Raw genomic sequence first — 20,238 nt, 5'->3', positions numbered from 1 at the left:
CAAACGTGTGAACTCAATGTTTGTAATCGTTTGGAGAATCGACGTGAGGACGGACTGAAAACAGTTTTGAGGAAATCAAAGTTTATTGATTTGTTATGTTGATCGTTCAAGTGCTGAATGCATTTAACATATTTCATGTTCCTCCAATAAACTGATGTGACAAACTCAAATCACGCTCTCTGTCTGAGTAGCTTTTGTTCATCGTTGTGAACATTGCATCTTTAATAAATTCTCAGAGTGACACATCAGTGTCTCGTAGTTTCTGAATTACCAGATACGTTGTACTTCAGTTGTATTTTCTCACCAGTAAATAAAACTCTAAAGACGTCAAACAAAACAAAAACTAGTTTTACTTTTTTAAGTAACAAATGAAATACTTGTTTATTTAATGTCAGCACTTAATAAATAGACATTAGTACAGTAAAGATAACAGCGAAAGAAAAGCTCAACTTGCATGTCTGGTGGACATGAAAGAGTTAAAGTCCAGGCTGCAGGTGAACTCACCTGAGTTTACCTGTTTCTATTTCTACACCTGTTCAATAAGCCAGAAATGTTAATCAGACTACTAGGCTAGTAAATTACTCCTAAACCGCCTTTAACCCAGGCTAACACCTGGATTCTCAGAGATGACCCCGACATTGACCTCATGACCCTGGGCGGCAGATGACATTACAGTGGCCGGTGCCCCGTCTCCAGCAACACAGACTCCAGGGTAAGTCTGATCTGTGGGGGTATAAAGGGCTGGTGCAGCCAGCAAGACAAGTAGACCATGCACAGGTCAGAAGTCTCAGTGTGGGCGAGTTCCTGCAGGATTGTCTGCTTCAATTTCAGCTCCTGACTGAAGGCTTCCCACAGGACACCAGACAACAACTCTGAAACGAGATAAAACTTGAGACGACAACAAAAACAAACATCTTTTCACAACTGAGGTCGTCTTTAATGGAAAATGCTTGTTTTTCTACAGATGTTAGTTTGTTTAGATGAAAACAGGCTGAACCAGAGCTGATGAATATACCACACTGTGAACAGGTGGAACACACTGATGTTCTGCAGGTGAGTCTATGGACATTGCTCAGGTCAGTGTGATGTCACCACTCAGATGTGTAGAAGTAGACTCACTAAACTGTTTGGTGTTCCAGGTGTGAAACAGAGGACACTTTCTTCCTTCGGGTCCGAACTGGAATTCCTCCAGATCCTGAATGCCTCGCTGTGATGTCATCAGTTGCTCCATCTTCTTCACCACAGTGACCTAACAGGAAGAACACAGTGTGCAAAACAAGAACAAATTAAACAGATAATTTTGTCCTAAAATAAATCAACATGTTATATTGACAGGAAGTGATGTAAAATGATCGCTACAGAGTCTACAGATGGCTTAAATTCAACTTTATTTAAACAGTTTGTTAGTGGTGTTTAAATGGATTCAGGATCAGCTGTCAAAAGGTCAAAGGTCAATTCATTCAGTTCATGCAATTTAACTCAAATGTTCATAAGGATAAAATGAAGTGATGACATTTTATATACAAAAGGTCAAAGGTCAACTAGGGTTATTATCCAATGCTGTAACTCAGGAAGGAGACTGTGACCATGTTTCCTGTAACTTGACTGTTTGGTGGAGGAAACAACAGGAGCAGCGGAATCTAGTTCTGTTCTGTGACATTAAATTTAAAGAATGAATGAAACATCTGAATGAACAGAGTTCAGGTGAGGTTGTTCTCAAACAGCTGAGAGCCACAGAGCCTGAGTGAGACTCAGGGGAAAGATCTGATAATGTCATATTGACATAATACCAGTAACATGACATGGTAGTAGAAACACAGTGTAGGTGAAGAGAATAGAATCCAGTGCTCGTGCTCTCTCTCTCTCTCTCTCAATGATGGATGATTATATATTTTTATTATTATTATTTATAGCCAATATCCAATGCAAAGACAGGTCTGCAGCAGTCACGCTGGCGCAGTAGCAGCTCAGCACGTAGCCCCCACACACAGGTGAGTGAAGAGCATTTACATTTATCAAAACTTCAACCAATCAGTTGACAAGTTTTTTTTGCTGAAACTTACTCCTCAGTTAAATAAATGTAAATAAACTGAAGTTAAACAGAGTTTCACCATTTTGTCAACAACGTCCTGAAGTTTGCAGCATTCATCCTGCAGCTCTGCAGCGCCAACTGCTGGAGCTGCTGGAGCTGCTGAAGCTGATGAAAGTGATGAAGACTGGTCCACCAGCTGCAGCTGACTGTTCTGAGAACTGAAGGAAAGAAAAGTGATGATAATTATGAAAAGTCATGTGACTGACATAAGTCCTACAGGTGAAGCTCCTGAACAGGTGAACATCTATCAGTGAGTTTCTTCTGTTCAAAGTTCAATTCTGAAGAATCTGGTTCAGGAAAGGTGTCTGAACTGAATGAGTAGAAAAAGCTCCTGCAGGGGTACAGGTGCATTGTGGGCAATGTAGGCCCCAGTTTTTAACGAGGACGAGGAATGTGTGGATGGAAAATATCTGTGACAATGTTACAGGAGGGAAATGATAAATCATCTGTTGTCTCACTTTATGATGCTGACGAATCCTTAATCAGTAAAAACCTTCATTAAAACCTTCATTAAACTTTAAATTAACTCATTATTAAACTGAGCTAATTAAAGTAATTAACTCACAGTCTCATATTAACGATGTATGCTGCGACATTGAATCCATCCTCGTTGAGTTTTTCCCACCTCAGCATCAGGTTGTGCCAGTCAGCCGCATTATCTTTGATCTTTCGGGCACTTCCTGTGACAGCAGAGCACTTCCTGTTTGTTGAGGTCACCATGATATCACCTGACACACCTGAGAACATAGTTTGTCTGGTTTTTATTATTGAACTGAGCAAAACATTTCATGTAGCCATACATTTACATATAATTGTTTTTATAGTTTTCTCATCACGACAAAGAGAAAAATCAGTTTATATATTTAATTTATTATCATTATCATCGTTATGACAAGTGTTTGTATTTAGAGAATTCAGACTGATGCGTGTAGAGCAGACATGTGTTGTTCTTCTGGTGGTCTGGTCTCTTCTGGTCTCCTCTGGTTTGTCTGACACAACTGATCTAGTTTCTGCAAAGTTGTTTAGAGCTCCATGCTGCTTAAAAATCTTTAGTCCAGCCCTGGTCTGACTCTAAGACTCTGACTCTGATCAATATCTCTGATTAGTTTAATTTGATTATTCTAGAATCAGTGAAATAAACAAAACCTCATGTGTTTAAAATCTTTTTGAAACTTTCTGATTATCCCGAGGTGATATATATGAAAATATCAGAGATTTTCTCAGATGTTTGAACCCACGCAGACAGACAGACAGACAGACAGACAGACACACGCACGCAAACACACACACAATATTTGAATTTAATGAAGCTCTTTGGTTGTAAACATCAGTTAAATTATTATTTTTTTTATATTTTATAAAAACACTGTTATAAACTGAATCTCTGAAAATTCATTATTTTTTATTTATTTATTGTTACGATTCAATAATTTAAAGGAAAGGCTCCACGGTTTTATCTGAGAATTACCAATAGTAATCAATTATTCATTTTATTATTGATTATCTACACTCTTGTTGGAGGAAATCAGACATACCTGTTACCTCAGAGAATATTAATGATCTGTGGTATCTTGAGGTGCTGATGTGAAGGAGTAATCACCGCCGACACGTCTTTACTTGTAATCCAAAAGAAGTTTATTTACAAGAAAGAAACAGTGTCTAAAATGCCGAATCCTGGAGCATCTCTGCCAATGTGAGAACCCTCTTCTACTGTCTCACAAACCCCTCTATTTATCTAAGTAAGCAGATTTACCCCTAATGCACATTCCTTAAACTTAACTTATAATGTATAGTTTCAAGGAAACCTTTGATAAAACCTTAGTTGACACCCTTCTTTAACTTATTAATAAAACTTACATAAAGGAAGAACCTACAACAATTTAAACTGTTGAAAGAGGAAGAAATGAAGTGGATAATACACTACAGATCCCTCAGCAAAATAATATTTATCAGTGAACACACTGAGAGAGGAACAATAATCATAAATCTGATCCAGGGTTCACTCTGATCAATACATCAGCTGTTAAGACGATCAGTCAAAAGTTTAACACGCGGAGCAGCGAATTGATTCGTTTACAGATTAATCAATCTATCGATCAATAAAGCCATTACAGAAATCGATGACCGACCGTATGATCAGCACCAGATGATCACTCACCATCCATTTGATCAACAAATTTCTCCGCTCACGTTGACGATCGACCTCACACTTCCTGATATTTCTTCTTCTGTGTCATTTCTGCAGTGCGTTGGCGCCTCCTGCTGGTCGATCCTTTCTTCTTCTCCTCAGTTTTTATGGCAGCAGGGTCCTCTTGGAGTTCTTCTTTAGATTTCGGTTGCGGTTTATGTTTTGTTTAACGTTTCATTTCAAATATTAGGAAGTAGATGAAAGAGAAAATCATCGATCAAGAATCAGCAGCTGAATCATCATGAACCCTGAGCTCAGCAGGAACCGGCGGAGTGAGACCTCCTGCTGCTCACACGCTCTCTACTACTGACGCAGCAGGAAGTAGGAAGAAAGTCCGTGTTTCTCCGATCGATCAGACCGCGAATTATATTAATATCAATTGTTACTAATACTTGATAAACCAGCTGCTCAGACGTCGGTGTTCACGTGTCAGTGAGGTGTGAAGTCACAATGACGTCAGTGCTGCAGCTTCCCGCCGAGCTGTGGCTGCAGGTGTTCAGTTTCTTGTCATGGAGAGACAAACTTCAGGTGCGCTGCACCTGTTCACACTTCCGGTATCTGTTGGATAAGTCCTGCTCCCTGTGGCGTGGTTTCAGCCTCGTGCTGCGAGACTTCTCCAGGTATAACCGCCCATTCTGGCGCAGCCTGGCTCAGAGGCATGTGGGCAGTGTGTCGGTGCGTTCAGGGAAGAAGAAACACCTGAGGCAGCTGTCCACCTGGCTTCCTGCCCTCCATGCGCTGCGATTGGACGACTGGACAGAAGGAGGCGTCAGTGAGCTGAAACAGTTCCATCGCCTGCAGCGCCTATCCATCACTTCCTGTTCCATACCAGTGAAGAGCCTGGACTTCCTGTTTCCTCTGAGTCATCAGCTGACGCAGCTCAGCATCTGCAATGTACAGCTCACCTGTCCATCCTCTCACCTGTTGGCCGCCGTCAGTCAGCTGACTCGTCTCACCTCACTAGTGCTGCATCACAACGGTAGTCTAAGAGTCCCAACGCTCAGCGGCATTCTGACTCACCTGACCGAGCTCAAACAACTGTCCTGGACCATGATCACCTACAGAACCCTATCACATGACTTCTTTAGCCCCGCCCACCTCTCAGGTAAACACACACAGGTGACCCTGATTGGCTCTGAACGAGCTGTGATGTAACTCCCTCCATCCAGGTGTTATACTGAGATTTCAGGTGACCACAGGTCTACACACAAGTGTAAACACAGGTGTGTGTTGTTTGTTGTTCATCAGGTGCTGACACTCTGCAGCTGTCTGACCTTCAGCTGTTGAACTATGATGCCGTGGTGACGCAGGAAGTTCTGCAGCCTTTGTCCCGCCTCCACAGCCTGTCAATCTTCCACCTGTACTCCGTACCTGGGCCCACCTGTCACCTGCAAACATGGCTGACATCACTGCCTCAGCTCCGCAGCCTCAGTGTGCATGGTGAGACTCTACTGCGACTCTGGTTAACATTACTGTTACTCTACTGTTAGTCTTACCTTTTAAAAAGACCTATCGCCCTGTTTCTGAATTTTAACCTTCAAAGCTTCAGAAAACTAACCCTCACTCTGTCTGTCTAATAGGAGGCCATCCTCTGGCAGCATATGCAGACTTCTTGCCGTCCTCCCTCCTCAGTCTGACACTCTGTGTGGATCTGCAGCCTGAAGACCTGCAGGTGGTCTCAATCAGAGCTCCTCACCTGGAACAGCTGCACCTGGAGCCCTGGAGCTCCTCCTCCAACCTGGTCAGACTCCTCCCACAGCTGTTCCCTCACCTGAGGACACTACGGATCAGGTGAGTCACTGACACCTGATAACCTTTAACCCAGAACACTTTCGCCTGCTGTTTCCATAGTGATGTGGTTGCTTTCTTTCAGACATCACCATGTTTCGGACAGTGACTTCCTGCAGCTGCAGCAACTGCAGCGTCTAAACACACTAGAGGTTCTGGATTCGTACTACAGACCTGACCCCACAGACCCTAGCTGGGTCGTCTACGAGCCGAGTCCTCGTCTTCTGCAGCTGATCTCAGACCTGCAGAAACTGACCAATCACAGAGTCCGAGTCATCACCAGCTCACACAGAGACCCACTCACCTGCCACTGTGTCTGACCAGTCAGAGACAGTCTGACTGCTCCTGGGCAGAACAACTTGAGTGACATCACTGGTGGAGGCGGGGCTAGTTTTCAGTGAAACGACAGATCCAAAGAATTTCTTTTAACAATTTGTTGGTGTGAAATTATTTAATATTCAAATTTTATTATCTCACTAAATCTGCCTTTTCAGGAGAAATGAGTGTGACTGCTACCAGCTGCCATCACTGCTGCATTATGGGTAAAGGTGAATGTTGATTTGCTTCACATTTTTACGGATAAAGTTTAAGAATTTGAATACATGCACCCAGAATATAACAGAAACAAAATGTTTCAATACATGTTATGAGATATAATGTGACAATGAGACACAACAGGAAACAACTTTTGTCTATGTAAAGATATAGTGGCGTCACGGCGTCCAGAGCAGAGAGTGAAGCCACACTCCTCTGTGTGTGTCATAATCTGATCTGGTCTTTGTTTTGGTAGCCGGTCCGTATGCATGTGTATGTTAGTGCACATACGTGTTTATTTTCAGCGTTCAAGTGAAAGTGACCTTCCAGAATTTCCTCCACTGAAGAAGAAACCACATTTTTATCTAAAAAGGCTTCAGACACAGAAAGAGATGAGACCAGATCACAGGTGGACTGGACTGAGGACTACTGGCACAGATCCTGGTAGGCCGGTGGACTGTCAAAACATCCATAAAGGTTTTAAAGTCTTTACTGGCTCTGTCAGTGTCATTCATGTGGCTGGTCCCAGTGGATCAGTCCAGGGCTGAATTTCTGTCCCAGTCCACCCATGGAGCTGATACTGGTCTTGGTTACTGAGAGGAGAACCCTACAAGCTGCTAAAGGGTCCAGCTGGACTCAGAACTGTTTTTTCTTTGTTTTATGCTAAAATAAAAAAAATATTTTTTCCCTCATCAGTCAATTTTCCATAATGACAAAGTCTAAACAGAATTTTAGACATTTTTGCAAATGTGTTAAAAACGAGAAACTGAAATGTCACATAACGCTGGGAACACTTCCTGCGTTGTGTGAGCTGAGCTGCTGTGGACAATCACGTGTGTGTCTCTGCTGCTGCTGCTGCTCTGTCTACATAGAGTTTACTGAATGTTGGATTGGATTTCTCTTCATTATAAATTAATTTCTGGTTTAGTTTGACAGAAAAGAGATTGTAAGATTGTGAATTCATTCATTAGAAGGACCTTTTATGGTTACTTATAGATTTTACATAGGCATTTGGTACAGCAGCAGCAGTGCTAATTCCTGAGTGTAATCTTACCAATGAAATTTTCCTGCATGTGAAATGATGGCCATGGCCATTGCCTTGAAGTGAGTAGAGGACAGGGAGAGTGGGAACTACATCAGATTTGTGTACAGATTATTGTTTGAAATACTAAAATCAATATCCAGAAATCACCCAATGTGATTGTTTTTAGTTTTGTGTCGCTGCTCATGTTGGGATTCATTTAACCCATCTATTAGTACTAAACACACACAAAGGTGCCTTGCTCAACAACACTTCAGTCATGGATGTTGAGGGAGGGGAAAGTGCTCTTAATTCACTCCCCCCAACCACTTTTCTGTCTGAAGCTTCTCACACAGTAGTCACATTAATGTAGATATTAATATAAATATTAATATGTCAGAAGTGAACGCTGTGATTTATGGACTGATCAAAAAGAGATGGCAGAATGAATGGAACAAAGACAATAAAGGAGAAATCTTTTTAAAAAATTAACCTTTAGTTGGGAGTGAGGGTCTCGAATAAATATTATATGATAATAACCATTGAAAATGTGAATATTGTGGAGAAACTGTTTTATTTCCAGAGGAATTAAAGAAAGGATAAGGGTTAATATTCTAAAAAAACCTTCAGATGACTGAATGGGAAAATTCTTCTACAGTGTTTAAATCAACAAGATAATGAATAGAATCAGATAATTATGATTATTATTTATTCATTTTCATTTGGTTTAATTTGGTTTGGTTTTTATTTATTTTGTTTATTGCCTTGATTGTTATTCTTCTTATAAATACTAGAGAGTAGATCTGTACTTCACACTGCAGATCAGTAGGGGGCGGTATTGCCCCGGAAGCTGTTTAATATATATATATATATAAATCCGCCCAGAAGAAGGAGGAGGAGGAGAAGGAGGAAGAAGGGGGTGTCGGTCTCTGTGCTCAGTCTCTCAGTGTAAGATGGCGGACACGGAGGGTGAGTGGTCTGCACGTTTCTCTGGAAACATTTAAATTTACCGACTTTGTCTGATCTCAGTGTTTAAGCTAATAGTTTAACGTCTGACTCAATCTGTTTAATCTGTTTGTGTCTCTGGAACCGTGTGTCTGCGTTTGACGCCAAACTGCATTAAGAAAAAAGTAATATAAGGACAAGTTTGTATTATAACGACAGTGCTCGTCTTTTGGTGTTGTGTTATCTTCTTTTTTAACTTAACACTCGATTTATTAGTTCAGCGTTCATTTCATGCACCAACCTGCAGCACCGTAGGAACGGTGTAGTGTCTTTTACCGGGAGGCCTGCTCCCTGCTCCCCGCAGAACACACGTGTGGACGCTCCGGGTTACACTAAGTTCCAGCTGGATTCTGAGTCTACTGAATCAAACCGGGAATAAACTTGCAATAAACCGGGAGTAAATGAGTTTAAGGATAAATTTCAGCAGCGTTTCGTGTTTAGTATTGGTAAATATTGAACCGCGTGTTTTAACAGGACTGAAGCTGAGTGAACAGCAGAGTCTAAATCCTGATGTGGAAGATTAAACCTTATAAGTTCCTGTATTGATTTCTGCTGGACTGGCCGCGTGTATGTATTATCAGTTATTTGATTTTAGTTTTTTACAGTTCAGATGGCCTGTTAGCTCCGACTGTTAGCCTATGATGCTAACAACCACGTGCTATTGGAGAGGCCACGTGGGCTGTTGCTTTGCCTCATTTAACATTAATAACGTGAAATATTTCAAGAAATTAAATACTGTCGAAACCAGATTTTCACTTTGATGTTGTTGTTAGGAGTTAATTTACACTGAACTGGTCTGATTTATGTTTCAGCAGCTTCGGTGAAGAAGAAGAAGAAGGCAAAGAAAGTCAGTGAAGAAGAAGTCGGGGTGAGTGTTTATTTAACCTGCAGACTTTAAGTTTAACATTTTGTCTGAGTGAAGATAAAAATGTTAGTTTTTATTTGACAGGAGATCCAACAGAGCGGAGACTTCTTCATCCAACCAGAGTCTAAAGTCATCTCTCTGGACACTTCTCAGTGGCCCCTTTTATTAAAGGTAACACACCTGGGGCGCTTTGGTGGCTCACCAGGTAGAGCTCATACCATTAGGACTCAGTCCTTACCGCAGCGCCCTGGGTTCGGATCCAACCCTTTGCTGTATGTCGTCCCCTCACCCCCAGCTCTCTCTCTCTGTCACTGTTGCGCTTTTAAAGGCATAGAAAAGCCCAAAAAATAACTTACAAAAAAAGTAAAACGCCTGTGTTTACCTGATGTAAGGACACACTAACTGCTGCAGTTAATAAACCTGTCATGTTGCATCATTATTTTACCACTTGGTGAGGTGAACAGACGCTGCTGTTAAGAGAGTATTAACGTGAACTGTTGAAGTCCTCAGAGTAACTAATTATTTGAGTCTCAATCATGTGACGTGATGAAGCAGTTTATCCATTCTCTGAGCGGTGGCCATCTTGTCTTTGCCTCTGCTCCCATTCTGGGGACGGGGCCTCTCTGCCGTGGTGCCAGCCATGCCGGCGTTCTGCCGAACTATGACGGGAAACCACATGGAGAGAACGACTTGACCTGACCACTGCCAAGACGACTTACTGTTCTGATCACATGATGCAGAGACAAAGCAAAAATCTAATGAGTAAAACTAATCAGTGATTGACAAATGCTGGCAGAGGTAGTGTTAGAGCAGACTGTCAAAATAAGAGCGGTGTGCTACAGCCAGCTCTGACTTCCTGTTACTCCTCTTCAAACAGGAAGTCAACATGTAATCTGACATTAACATTTGTCCTGCAGAATTTTGACAAATTGAACGTCCGGACAACTCACTACACTCCCCTACCGAATGGCAGCAACCCCCTTAAGAGGGGCATCCAGGACTATGTCAGGTAACATAATGTTAAGCGAACGTCATCTAGCAGTACATGAGGTAAAATGTTAACGTAACTGAACACATGTTGATAAGTTTACTTCCTGTTTCCTGTCAGGTCTGGCTTCATTAACCTGGACAAACCGGCGAACCCGTCATCTCACGAGGTGGTGGCATGGATCCGGAGGATCCTTCGGGTGGAGAAGACAGGTCACAGCGGGACGCTCGACCCAAAGGTCACGGGCTGTCTGATCGTGTGTGTAGACCGAGCCACGCGGTTGGTCAAATCTCAACAGAGCGCCGGTACACACTGTTGCGAACTTTCTGTTAATGTCGGATGAATAAACCTTTTAGTTGATGTGTGGTTCTAATTGTCCTCGCCCGACTGACAGGTGTGTCAGCACAGTAAAACCCAGCAGCCCCCTCACTACTCTCTGTGTGTGTTGCAGGTAAAGAGTATGTGGGAATCGTTCGGCTGCACAATGCAATAGAGAGCGAACACGCTCTCGCCCGGGTAAGTCTGACAGCGTCCTGCATGTAGTCACAGCCGATCAATAGTTAGATCTTTAAAAACAGCAGAATATAGTTTAATTATGTTAATGAAACACTGAATGTTAACAAGCTGCAAGAGAGGTTTTTGTTGATTTTCAAATTGAAATAATCAGTGATGGCTCTAACATAAAAGCTGTGATTTCAGGTGTCAGATGTTTTTGTGACTAAATGTATTTGGAGACCAGATGCTCATCAGTATTCATCCTGTTTGTGGCTCTGGTTTAACTTAAAGGAACAGTGTCTTTTCTGTATTTGATGCCACTTTGGAGACCTTGTTCCTGATTTAAAAAAAAAAAAAAAAAAAAAAAAAAAAAAAAAAACCTAAATATTATCACAGATCTATGTTGTTAAGGGGCCAGTTTGCTGTCTTTTAAATGGTCATGTGACATCACTGACTCAGATTCTGATTGCAGGCATTGGAAACACTGACCGGCGCTTTGTTCCAGCGACCGCCACTGATCGCTGCCGTCAAACGGCAACTGAGAGTTCGTACGATCTACGAGAGCAAACTGATCGAGTATGACCCTGAGAGGAGGCTAGGTAAAAACATCTGTCAATAATCAATACACACCTGTTGGTCCCTGATCAGTATCTTCACTGTCTCAGTTTAAATCTGCAGCTTTATTTTGAACGCGTTTATGGTGTGGTCAGAGGTGGGACGTCCTGATGTCACAGGTCACCTGTCTGTGTTCCAGGTATCTTCTGGGTGAGTTGTGAAGCAGGAACTTATATTCGGACTCTGTGTGTCCACATGGGTCTGCTGCTCGGTGTCGGAGGTCAGATGCAGGAACTGAGGAGAGTCCGGTCTGGTGTCCTAGGAGAGAAGGTCAGCATCACTTCCTGTACAGCTCAGAGGTCACTGAGGGTCAAAGTGTTGAGTTCAGTCCTGCTGCTTGGTGCCGGTCTGATAATTAAACTTTGAAACAGAAACCTGCAGCAGAGACACAGTTCACATTGTGTACATCTGGAGCCTCAGTGCTGCTGACATCAGTGACACCACTGTCACTGCTGGTGACATCACTGTCACCACTAATGTCATGACATCACGTTTTCATTGGCTTGATTCAGGACAACATGGTGACGATGCATGACGTCCTAGACGCTCAGTGGCAGTTCGATCACAACAAAGACGAGACGTATCTTAGGAGAGTCATCTTCCCGCTGGAGAAGCTGCTGGTGTCTTACAAACGGCTGGTGATGAAGGACAGCGCCGTGAGTCGTCTTCGTCTGGAAAAATGAAGCTGAAACACTGCTGTTTCCATGGTGATAACTCAGACTGTGTCTCCAGGTAAACGCCATCTGTTATGGAGCCAAGATCATGTTGCCAGGTGTCCTCAGGTACGAAGACGGCATTGAGGTGAACCAGGACATAGTCGTCATAACAACCAAGGGGGAGGCGATCTGCACAGGTATGTGTGTTTGTGTGCACACGTGAGGTTGAAGCCACATGATGAGCTGAGTAGCTGCAGTAGCTCTTGGGCCATGATGACCTGCTATCTATCACCCTTTTCTGATGGCTTCTCATTTAGTTTGAGCTCAGATTAACAAGTCCAATTAATCAATGATCATTGAGGAGTCGTTCTTAATTAATTCTTGTGCAGCGGTTGCTCTGATGACGACTGCTGTGATCTCCACATGTGATCACGGCGTTGTGGCGAAAATAAAGCGGGTGATCATGGAGAGAGACACATATCCTCGGAAGTGGGGTCTGGGCCCAAAGGTAAACCTGAAGTTTTTGATTGCATCAGTGAAGTGATCAGTACCTCACTGTCGATGGTTTAACACGTTTTCATTGGTTCAATCAGGCGAGTCAGAAGAAGATGATGATTAAGAAGGGACTCCTCGACAAGCATGGGAAACCAAATGGCAGCACGCCACAGGACTGGAAGAACCAATATGTTGACTACAGGTACACATCACCTGGGGAGAGTGGGATTGATTGACAGGTGTGAGTGCAGACGGTTATCCCTTACTAAGCTGATGTGCTGTGTGAGGGAGTCGGTCTGCTACAGGAACCTTCAGGTTGGGGCTTCTTGGCTCTGCTGTTTGCTGAGCTGCAGCTCACCTGAACACAGTCATCTGACCTCACTGTGCAGTTTCAGGTTAAATGTTTCAATGTGATGAAACGTCATTAAAACTGCTTTTGTTTTGTTTGACAGTGTCTCCAAGGCGACTGAGGAGTCGTGTGATGCTTCAGGAAAAGTAAATTCACCATCAGTTTTGAATAAATATCATCTGAACACTGGTTTCATGTGCATTGACCTTTGACTTTGATCTCTACAGAGAAAGAGGGAGGACAGCGACGGCGAAGTGACGATGCCCTCTACACCCTCTGCAGAGGAAGTAAAGAAAGAGAAGAAGAAGAAGAAAGAGAAGAGAGCCAAACTGGAGGCAGAGGCTGTGGAGGAAGGGGCAGGGGAAGCACTTGAGACCGAGGTAAATGAAACTGAAATCACCTGCAGTCAGGTCACATGATACAATCTGTTACAAACGTCACCACTGCATACAGAACATGTTACTTCTACAACAAAGTTTAACTGGAAATTTCACACACAGATCATGTGACTGATGTAGAAATCAGGAAAAAGCTTTAAACTGTAAAACAAAAACTGGAGATTTTTAATAAGTAATCCGAAATTTCACCTGATTTCAGTCTTGGCTCTAAATGACATGCACACATATATGTGTATATGTGTGTGTGTGTGTGTGTGTGTGTGTATATATATATATATATATATATAAATAAAAATTAAGCTGCTTGTCCTGCAGGCTGGTGAAAGCGCCAAAAAGAAGAAGAAGAAGAAGAAACAGAAAGAAGGTGACGCATCAGAGTGACGGATCAACAGGTGAACAGGACAGTCAGAGACTCCGCCCAATGTCACACACCTGTCTGAACACCAGGATGCAAAGCATTCTGGGAGTTAATAATGGACTGTATGAATGCAGAAAGGATGGTTTTGTTTTTTTTATATAAATGTTTTTTTTTTTGTTTTTTCCAGCTGTAAATACTTTAACAGGAAGTCTGTTTGTAATTTCAAAATAAAAGTCTGTTTTCTGTATTTGTTATCTTGAGCAAAGCTTGTTTGTTCAGGTTCACACTGCCACTCATGACTTAAGATCAGCTGTTTGTTTTGTTTTTTATTGGAATGAAAAACGTACAACGCGTTCCATTGCAGAAACAGTTTTTAAAGATGTTCATCACAGACTGAAACTAAATGGGACAGTTAAAGGAATTAAGACTTTATTTTCTCAACAGGAAGCTCTAAATGTGTCAGCTTGTCGACACTCGGGAAGGAAACTCAGACACTGAATAAAAATATAAAGTTTACCCAAATTAAAAATGAGACAGGTCTGGACTGAAGCAGGATCTGGGTTATCAAGGTAACGTTAGGCAGTGGAATGTGTTTTCCATTGCAGCTCAGAATAACGAGAAACACTAAGCCAATAATGATCTGTACACTGATCAATATTTCTTATTATAAATTAACATTGGAGTCAGTGACTCATCAGACATCAACTACTTATTCTCATTTTCTTTTCTTTTTTTTTCTCCCCGCTTTTCTGCAGCAGAAAGTCTGTAATTAACTTGAACTGTCTTATCTATTTCACATGTTCAGAAGTTTTTTCATCAGACAAAAGAAAATAATTTTCTTATTTATAATTTATCAGTCTGGAGGGTTAGGTTTACAGACAAATCGGTGTTCTTCAATTTTCGTTCAGACATCTATAAAGGTCAAAGGTCATGTACAGTGGTTCTCCTCTACTTCAGGCCATGTAATGTGAATTATGATGATGATGGTGATGATGAAGGTGTCCCACGAAGATCAGTGGAGATTACAATTCACAAGATCATCTTTTAGCTTTTGGCTTTGACTTGTTGGATGAGAGGTCATCGAGTGACCTTTAACGTTTGTGACAGTGTTGAATAACATTGCAGTTCAGATAAATACCGATTGTTGGATCTCAATAATCGAGATATCTTGAACATCTATTGAAAATTCAGGTCAAAAGGTCATCTCCGTCGTAGTCCAGGTGAAACGTCAGAGAGACTATAAATATTGTTACAGATACATGAGTATCAATTAACAATTACAGTCCCCGGGAGGCTGCGAGACAACTGTGTTATAGCAATTAGCTTTCATGTAACACAATCCATAAGTGTGTTACTTATTTTATTTTATTTAAGAAAAAGGGTTGGGATTAGAAAGTAAAGGATTGCGCCACCGCAAAGCAGTGTTGCAATCTGTGCACACTCCATCCAGTCCCAAGCAGTCCCCCTCCTAGCTCTCATTAAGTCCCTGTGGGAATCTAGTGCCCAATTTACTAATCCAGGTCCTCTCTGTCCTCTGTCTCTGGGTTGTTGTCCAATTTGGACTGCACTGGAGGACAGAGGCCTGTACTGAATGCCAGCCATGCTGTATGAAGTGTTTAACCAGCGGAGTGTGGATGTCTTTCCTTTTCAGAACATTGTATCTATGTTGTGTGAATCTGTTGTGATTGTGTTTCTCGTCTCACCAACATACTGTAGCCCACATTGTTTACAAATTATAATATATACACAGTTTTTGGATAAAATATTTCCCTCATTCTCAATTTTATATACATTTTTATTCTGTTTATTAGTAATCCATACCTGCTGTCAATTCAGTTTTACCTTTTAATATAGAATCAATTAATGGTTTAATTTTGGCTTTCACCAGGTAATCCTTTAAATTCTTGTTTTTTCTGAATGCAGCAATGATCCTGTGGTTGTAGAGGAGCTCCCTTCCTTTCCTGGAGTCTTCAAAGTTGTTCCTGATCTCTCTGACCAGCTTCGCTGTGGATGCCGAGTAAGTGGTGATAAAAGGAATAAAAGGGGACACAATATGGGGCTTAATTTGGAGGAACTTTTTGAAAGAGTTTCTTAGGAAGGTCCTGGAGTACCCCCTGCGGGCCAAAGCAGAGAAGAGCACCGTAGTGGCCTGTTTAAAATCCTCATTTTGGGTGCAGATCCTGTGGAACCGTAATAATTGAGATTTGATTAGACCTGCAAAAGTGTGTTTGGGGTGAAAGCTGGTCTCATGGAGCAAAGCATGAGTATCCGTCTCTTTAAAGAAAACCTTAATATCTAATTTATTGGTTTCATTAAATTTGGGTCCTTTAAATGTTGTTGTGTCCAGGAAGTCGATAGAATTGTGATTTAAAGTGGATTTTAATTTAATAGACGGATTAAGATTATTAAGAGTGTTCAGGAAAATCTTAAAATCATCCTCTGAATGTGTCCATACTCCCCAGATGTCATCTTGATATCTATAATAGTGGATGGATCTTTTTTCACACTGTTTTAGGGCCCCTGTTTCCCAACCTGCCATAAAAATATTGGCATATGCGGGCGCAAATTTCTTGCCCACTGCTGTGCCCTTAATCTGTAAAAAAAAATACTCACCATTGAATTCAAAATCATTTTTTATTAAATTAATCTCTAATAATTGTAATAATTCTTTATCCGGTCTTTTTTTATCATAATTTTTAGAAAAATGTTTTTCACTGATTGAATGCCCTCTCTTATGTCTATGTTTGTATAGAGACTATCAATATCGATAGTAAACAGGATCGAATCTGCCGGAATCTGTCAAGTTTTTTATTTTGTCTATGAAATCATATGTGTCTCTAATTTAGCTGGTGTGTATAGTGGACAGGGGATTCAGATAAAAGTCCAGGAGCTCTGCTGTCCTGTAGGTCTCACTGCTACAATCAGACACTATAGGTCTACCAGGGGGAATTTCAAAAGGCTTGCTCCACTTAGCAGGGTCCTTATGTATCTTAGGCAACATGTAAAAACGTCTAGGTCTGGGTTCTGAATCACCAATCAAGTAATTCCTCTGTTTCCAATTAATAAATTTTTTCTCATGTAGTTTCTTAATGATTTGGTGTACAATGGGGATGGTGTCCAGATAAATTGGATTTTCTAATTTGGAGTAATACTTTGTATCATTCAATTGTCTGTATCCTTCCCATAAATATTGCTCCCGTTCCATAACTACCACAACACTGCCCTTATCGGCCGGTTTAATAATAATGTTTTTATTTTTCATCAGCTCCTTAAGTGCTGAGCTTTCTTCCTGGGTCAGATTAGGTTTCACATGCCGGATTTTAAAATGATGGTCATAATAATTTGTATCTCTTTTAATTAAGTCTACGATTTGGGGGGGTAGTTGTGCATCGGGAGGGGCCCAATGAGATGTGGGAGTGAAGGGTTGTGGTGTTAAATCACCTTCATCACCATAGAAAGCTGCCAACTTTAATCTTCTATGGTAATTTTGTAGGTCGAATCTAGACTGTTGCCTAATATTTTCACTGTTAAGACCCAAAGTGGGGATGAAAGTAAGGCCTCTATTAAGTAGAGCAAGCTGAGGGGTGGACAGTTGTATTTTATTGGACAAAATTTTAACATTTCTGTACCCCTCCTGAGGTGGCAGGCTGGTGGGGATCCTCAGTTTAAATGCTTACCCCAGTGATCCAGCATGGAACCTGCTGTCTGCCTCGTCCAGTGCACTCCATCTCTCTCTGTGCTGAACACCGTGTCTGGGAGCTTGGGGATGAACTCACAGTTTTCAACAATATATTTATTTATTACATTCAGATTAAAGCGTTCCTGCTGAGGGAGAGATGGAGAGTAATTAATGGCTGGCACCATCACCCGTGCCAGTCCAGCCCTGTGGTTCAGCCCAAAGGCCAGGATGATTTTCTCCGGCTGTGTGGAGCAGGTTGCCTTGGCGAGGATGGCTGCAGCGTGGTGGAAGTTGGCTCCCGGATAGCTGTCCACATGTAGGTCCTGATCCTGGAAGGGTGGACACTTGGCGAGATTGGAGTCTCCCACGAGGTACTTCCTCCTCACGTTGAGTGCCCAGTCTTTCATTTTCCTGACCGTATTGATGTGGCGGGTGGGTCTCCGGACGGGCGTGGTGGATGAGGGTGGTGGTGGTGGTGGTGGTGCTGCTTCCAGGACAGCCAGCTTCCCCTGCTCTTCGGCTGCTGGCTGTGGTGTCACCACAGGAGGTTTGGGTGGCCTGGAGGGTGTGGCTTGGTGGCTAGCCATGTGATTTTGTCCCTCTTTGTCCTGGGAAGTGCTCCCCTCCTCCTCGCATATCACACCCGGGTTGCCAGAATGGGCAATTGGAGGAGCCAGGCTAACCACTGGGGTGAGGGGGACAGATGGGGGTGGGTATGGGTTGCCCCTAGTGTTAGCCCTCCTCTCCCTCTGTTGTTTGGGGCTCCATGGCGTTACCTGCCCTGTCTCCCTTGCAGGACAAAGGACTCCTCCAGTCCTGATTGTCAAAACTGGCCAGCTTATTAATTTCGGCTTCCAGCATGTCCATATAATGTTCTCTGAGAACTAGGAGGGTGGTGTACTCACAGTTTTTGGCGTTCCCCACCAGCAGCAGGCTGGTGGTGTCATTCGGGGAAGCGGGTTTAATAAACTCGCTCAGAGTGGCGGTCATACGGCCGATGGTCGGGGGTGGCTCCTCCGCCGACACAGTTTTTAGATGGTGGGCCGCTTTAATAATGTTATGAATGATCCGGACATTTAAATTAAAGTCCGGATCATTCGACTGTACCTTGTGGGTGGGCTGGGTGGGTCTGTAAGGCCCCTGTCGCTGCGGTTAGCCGTCCATGGTCCACTGTCCAGGCCCGTAGTAGCGTACCTGGTTGTCCCGCCGTAGCCCGCTGCTGCTAGTCCGCTGCTCGCGAGCGTAGTGGACATGGCGGCCCTGCCGTCGTCCGCCGTTGTCGGTCCGCTGCTCCGCAGCGCGATGAACCCGGCGATCCTGCCATGGCGTTCTGGCCGCGATGGATCGCTGGAAGTGTCGCGATCCATCATATCCATCCCGTCTGGGTCGGCCGTATCTCGCCACGGAGGCGTTGCTCCGTGGTTGGTCCTCGTAGCCACGAAGGGAGCCGGAGCGCTGGGGTGCTCTGTCTCCCGAGCGCGGCTGCTTGCGCCCGCGTCGGACAATCGTCCAGCCGTCGTCTTTTTCAAAAAAGTGCATCTCCGTGTGTTTTCTTGACCTTTTTCCACGACCCCGTCTTCCACGGCGAACCACTTGCCACCCATCATCCTCATCGGCAAACGCCATTAGGAATGATGGGGGGTGTCTTTTTAATTTTTCTATATATTTAAAATAAAGAAAAATGAATTTTTATAAAACAACCCAAAAAAAACTTAAAAAACTCCCTTAAAAACTAAAGTATATGTTTTTATATTTTTATTTTTATGTTAATAAACTAAAAATGTGCCCTATCGCGACGTTTCGGCACTGTATGTGCCTTCTTCAGGCAGGGCAATGAAAATAAACAACAGTGGCTACCACGCACTAAAAGCAGCTGTCTCCAGCAAAGCCTCAGCTCAGAATGAGCCTTCAATGTGTTATCGCCCTTTTATACCCGCTCAATCACCTATTTTAAAATCCTGGTCTAAATTTTACTTTTTAGAAATAAATCGAATTAACCCCTTAACTCCTGGTAGTTTGTTTGTGAAATCCCCATATAATGAATTTGAATCTATATTTAAACATTTTTAATGAATTTTAATGAACTATACAACATGTGTCAGATCCAGCCTTCTGAGTCGCTCCCTTCCGAAGGGCCGCCATGGGTAGTCTCTCATATGCTTCCGTGGCACAACGTTAAATTCTGTCTGTCCCCAACAATCCTTTGGTTGCTCCCTCTGGATTCATCTGCATCGCTACCTGTACACCAGTTCTCAACCCACCTTATATCCTCATCAAACCTGCCTGCCCCTTTGGTCCAGGGCTAACTCACTTGCCTGCCACACAGGAGACCCGAGTTCGAGTCCATCCTTAGCGCTTGCTTTTCAAGCTAAGTATCCGCTGGCTTAAAAAACTGTGTGTACTGACCTGAGTCCAGTTTGTTTACCTGTTTTGAGTGAAATAAAGACCACTGCTTCTACTACTGAAAGTTGTGTTGCATTTGGGTCCTGCCACTCCCCGTGACACATATGTCATCCCCAGCCTTCTGAGTCATTCCCTTCCAAAGGGCCGCCATGGGCAGTTTCTCATATGCTGCCGTGGCACATCGTTAAATTCTGTGTTTTAATGAAGAAAAAAAGTTTGTCCAAAGTCCACAATTTTGGTGTCTACGCACTCGGCTCGTCACGCTGGGTAACATATGTCAGCCCCAGCCTTCTCAGTCGCTCCCTTCCA

General features: G+C 42.9%; 3 protein-coding genes across 5 annotated transcripts; 2 read left to right on the top strand and 1 right to left on the bottom strand.

The window, feature by feature from the left end:
• Positions 1-61: 61 nt before the first annotated feature.
• Positions 62-4,350, bottom strand: cinp (cyclin dependent kinase 2 interacting protein). Of its 3 annotated transcripts, none has more exons than XM_022764691.1 (5): positions 4,251-4,350; positions 2,658-2,829; positions 2,112-2,250; positions 1,120-1,249; positions 62-872 (listed from the first exon to the last, which is right to left on the bottom strand). In XM_022764691.1, exons 1-5 carry the CDS (start codon positions 4,255-4,257, stop codon positions 670-672), a joined length of 651 nt encoding a protein of 216 aa, XP_022620412.1. In that variant the 5' UTR covers positions 4,258-4,350; the 3' UTR covers positions 62-669. The 3 variants fall into 3 exon arrangements, with proteins under 3 accessions (XP_022620412.1, XP_022620414.1, XP_022620413.1); XM_022764693.1 differs by having other exon boundaries at positions 2,718-2,829; positions 4,251-4,332; XM_022764692.1 differs by lacking the exon at positions 4,251-4,350 and adding an exon at positions 3,628-3,708.
• A 361-nt stretch (positions 4,351-4,711) lies between these two features.
• On the top strand, positions 4,712-7,242 carry LOC111236083. Its single transcript, XM_022764690.1, has 4 exons — positions 4,712-5,385; positions 5,529-5,720; positions 5,861-6,071; positions 6,154-7,242. Exons 1-4 carry the CDS (start codon positions 4,731-4,733, stop codon positions 6,386-6,388), a joined length of 1,293 nt encoding a protein of 430 aa, XP_022620411.1. The 5' UTR covers positions 4,712-4,730; the 3' UTR covers positions 6,389-7,242.
• Positions 7,243-8,576: 1,334 nt separating this feature from the next.
• dkc1 (dyskerin pseudouridine synthase 1) lies at positions 8,577-14,101 on the top strand. The gene is made up of 15 exons (XM_022764711.1): positions 8,577-8,592; positions 9,429-9,496; positions 9,578-9,664; positions 10,411-10,502; positions 10,602-10,786; positions 10,933-10,997; positions 11,449-11,575; positions 11,731-11,861; positions 12,104-12,247; positions 12,324-12,444; positions 12,637-12,755; positions 12,841-12,944; positions 13,195-13,237; positions 13,319-13,471; positions 13,805-14,101. Exons 1-15 carry the CDS (start codon positions 8,577-8,579, stop codon positions 13,868-13,870), a joined length of 1,521 nt encoding a protein of 506 aa, XP_022620432.1. The 3' UTR covers positions 13,871-14,101.
• Positions 14,102-20,238: the final 6,137 nt, after the last annotated feature.

This window comes from Seriola dumerili, unplaced genomic scaffold, assembly GCF_002260705.1.
Source record: "Seriola dumerili isolate Sdu_G_001 unplaced genomic scaffold, Sdu_1.0 BDQW01000565.1, whole genome shotgun sequence".
Taxonomy (NCBI): domain Eukaryota; kingdom Metazoa; phylum Chordata; class Actinopteri; order Carangiformes; family Carangidae; genus Seriola; species Seriola dumerili.
Note: the sequence above shows the minus strand (reverse complement) of the source record. Positions and strands in the feature narration are given on the sequence as shown.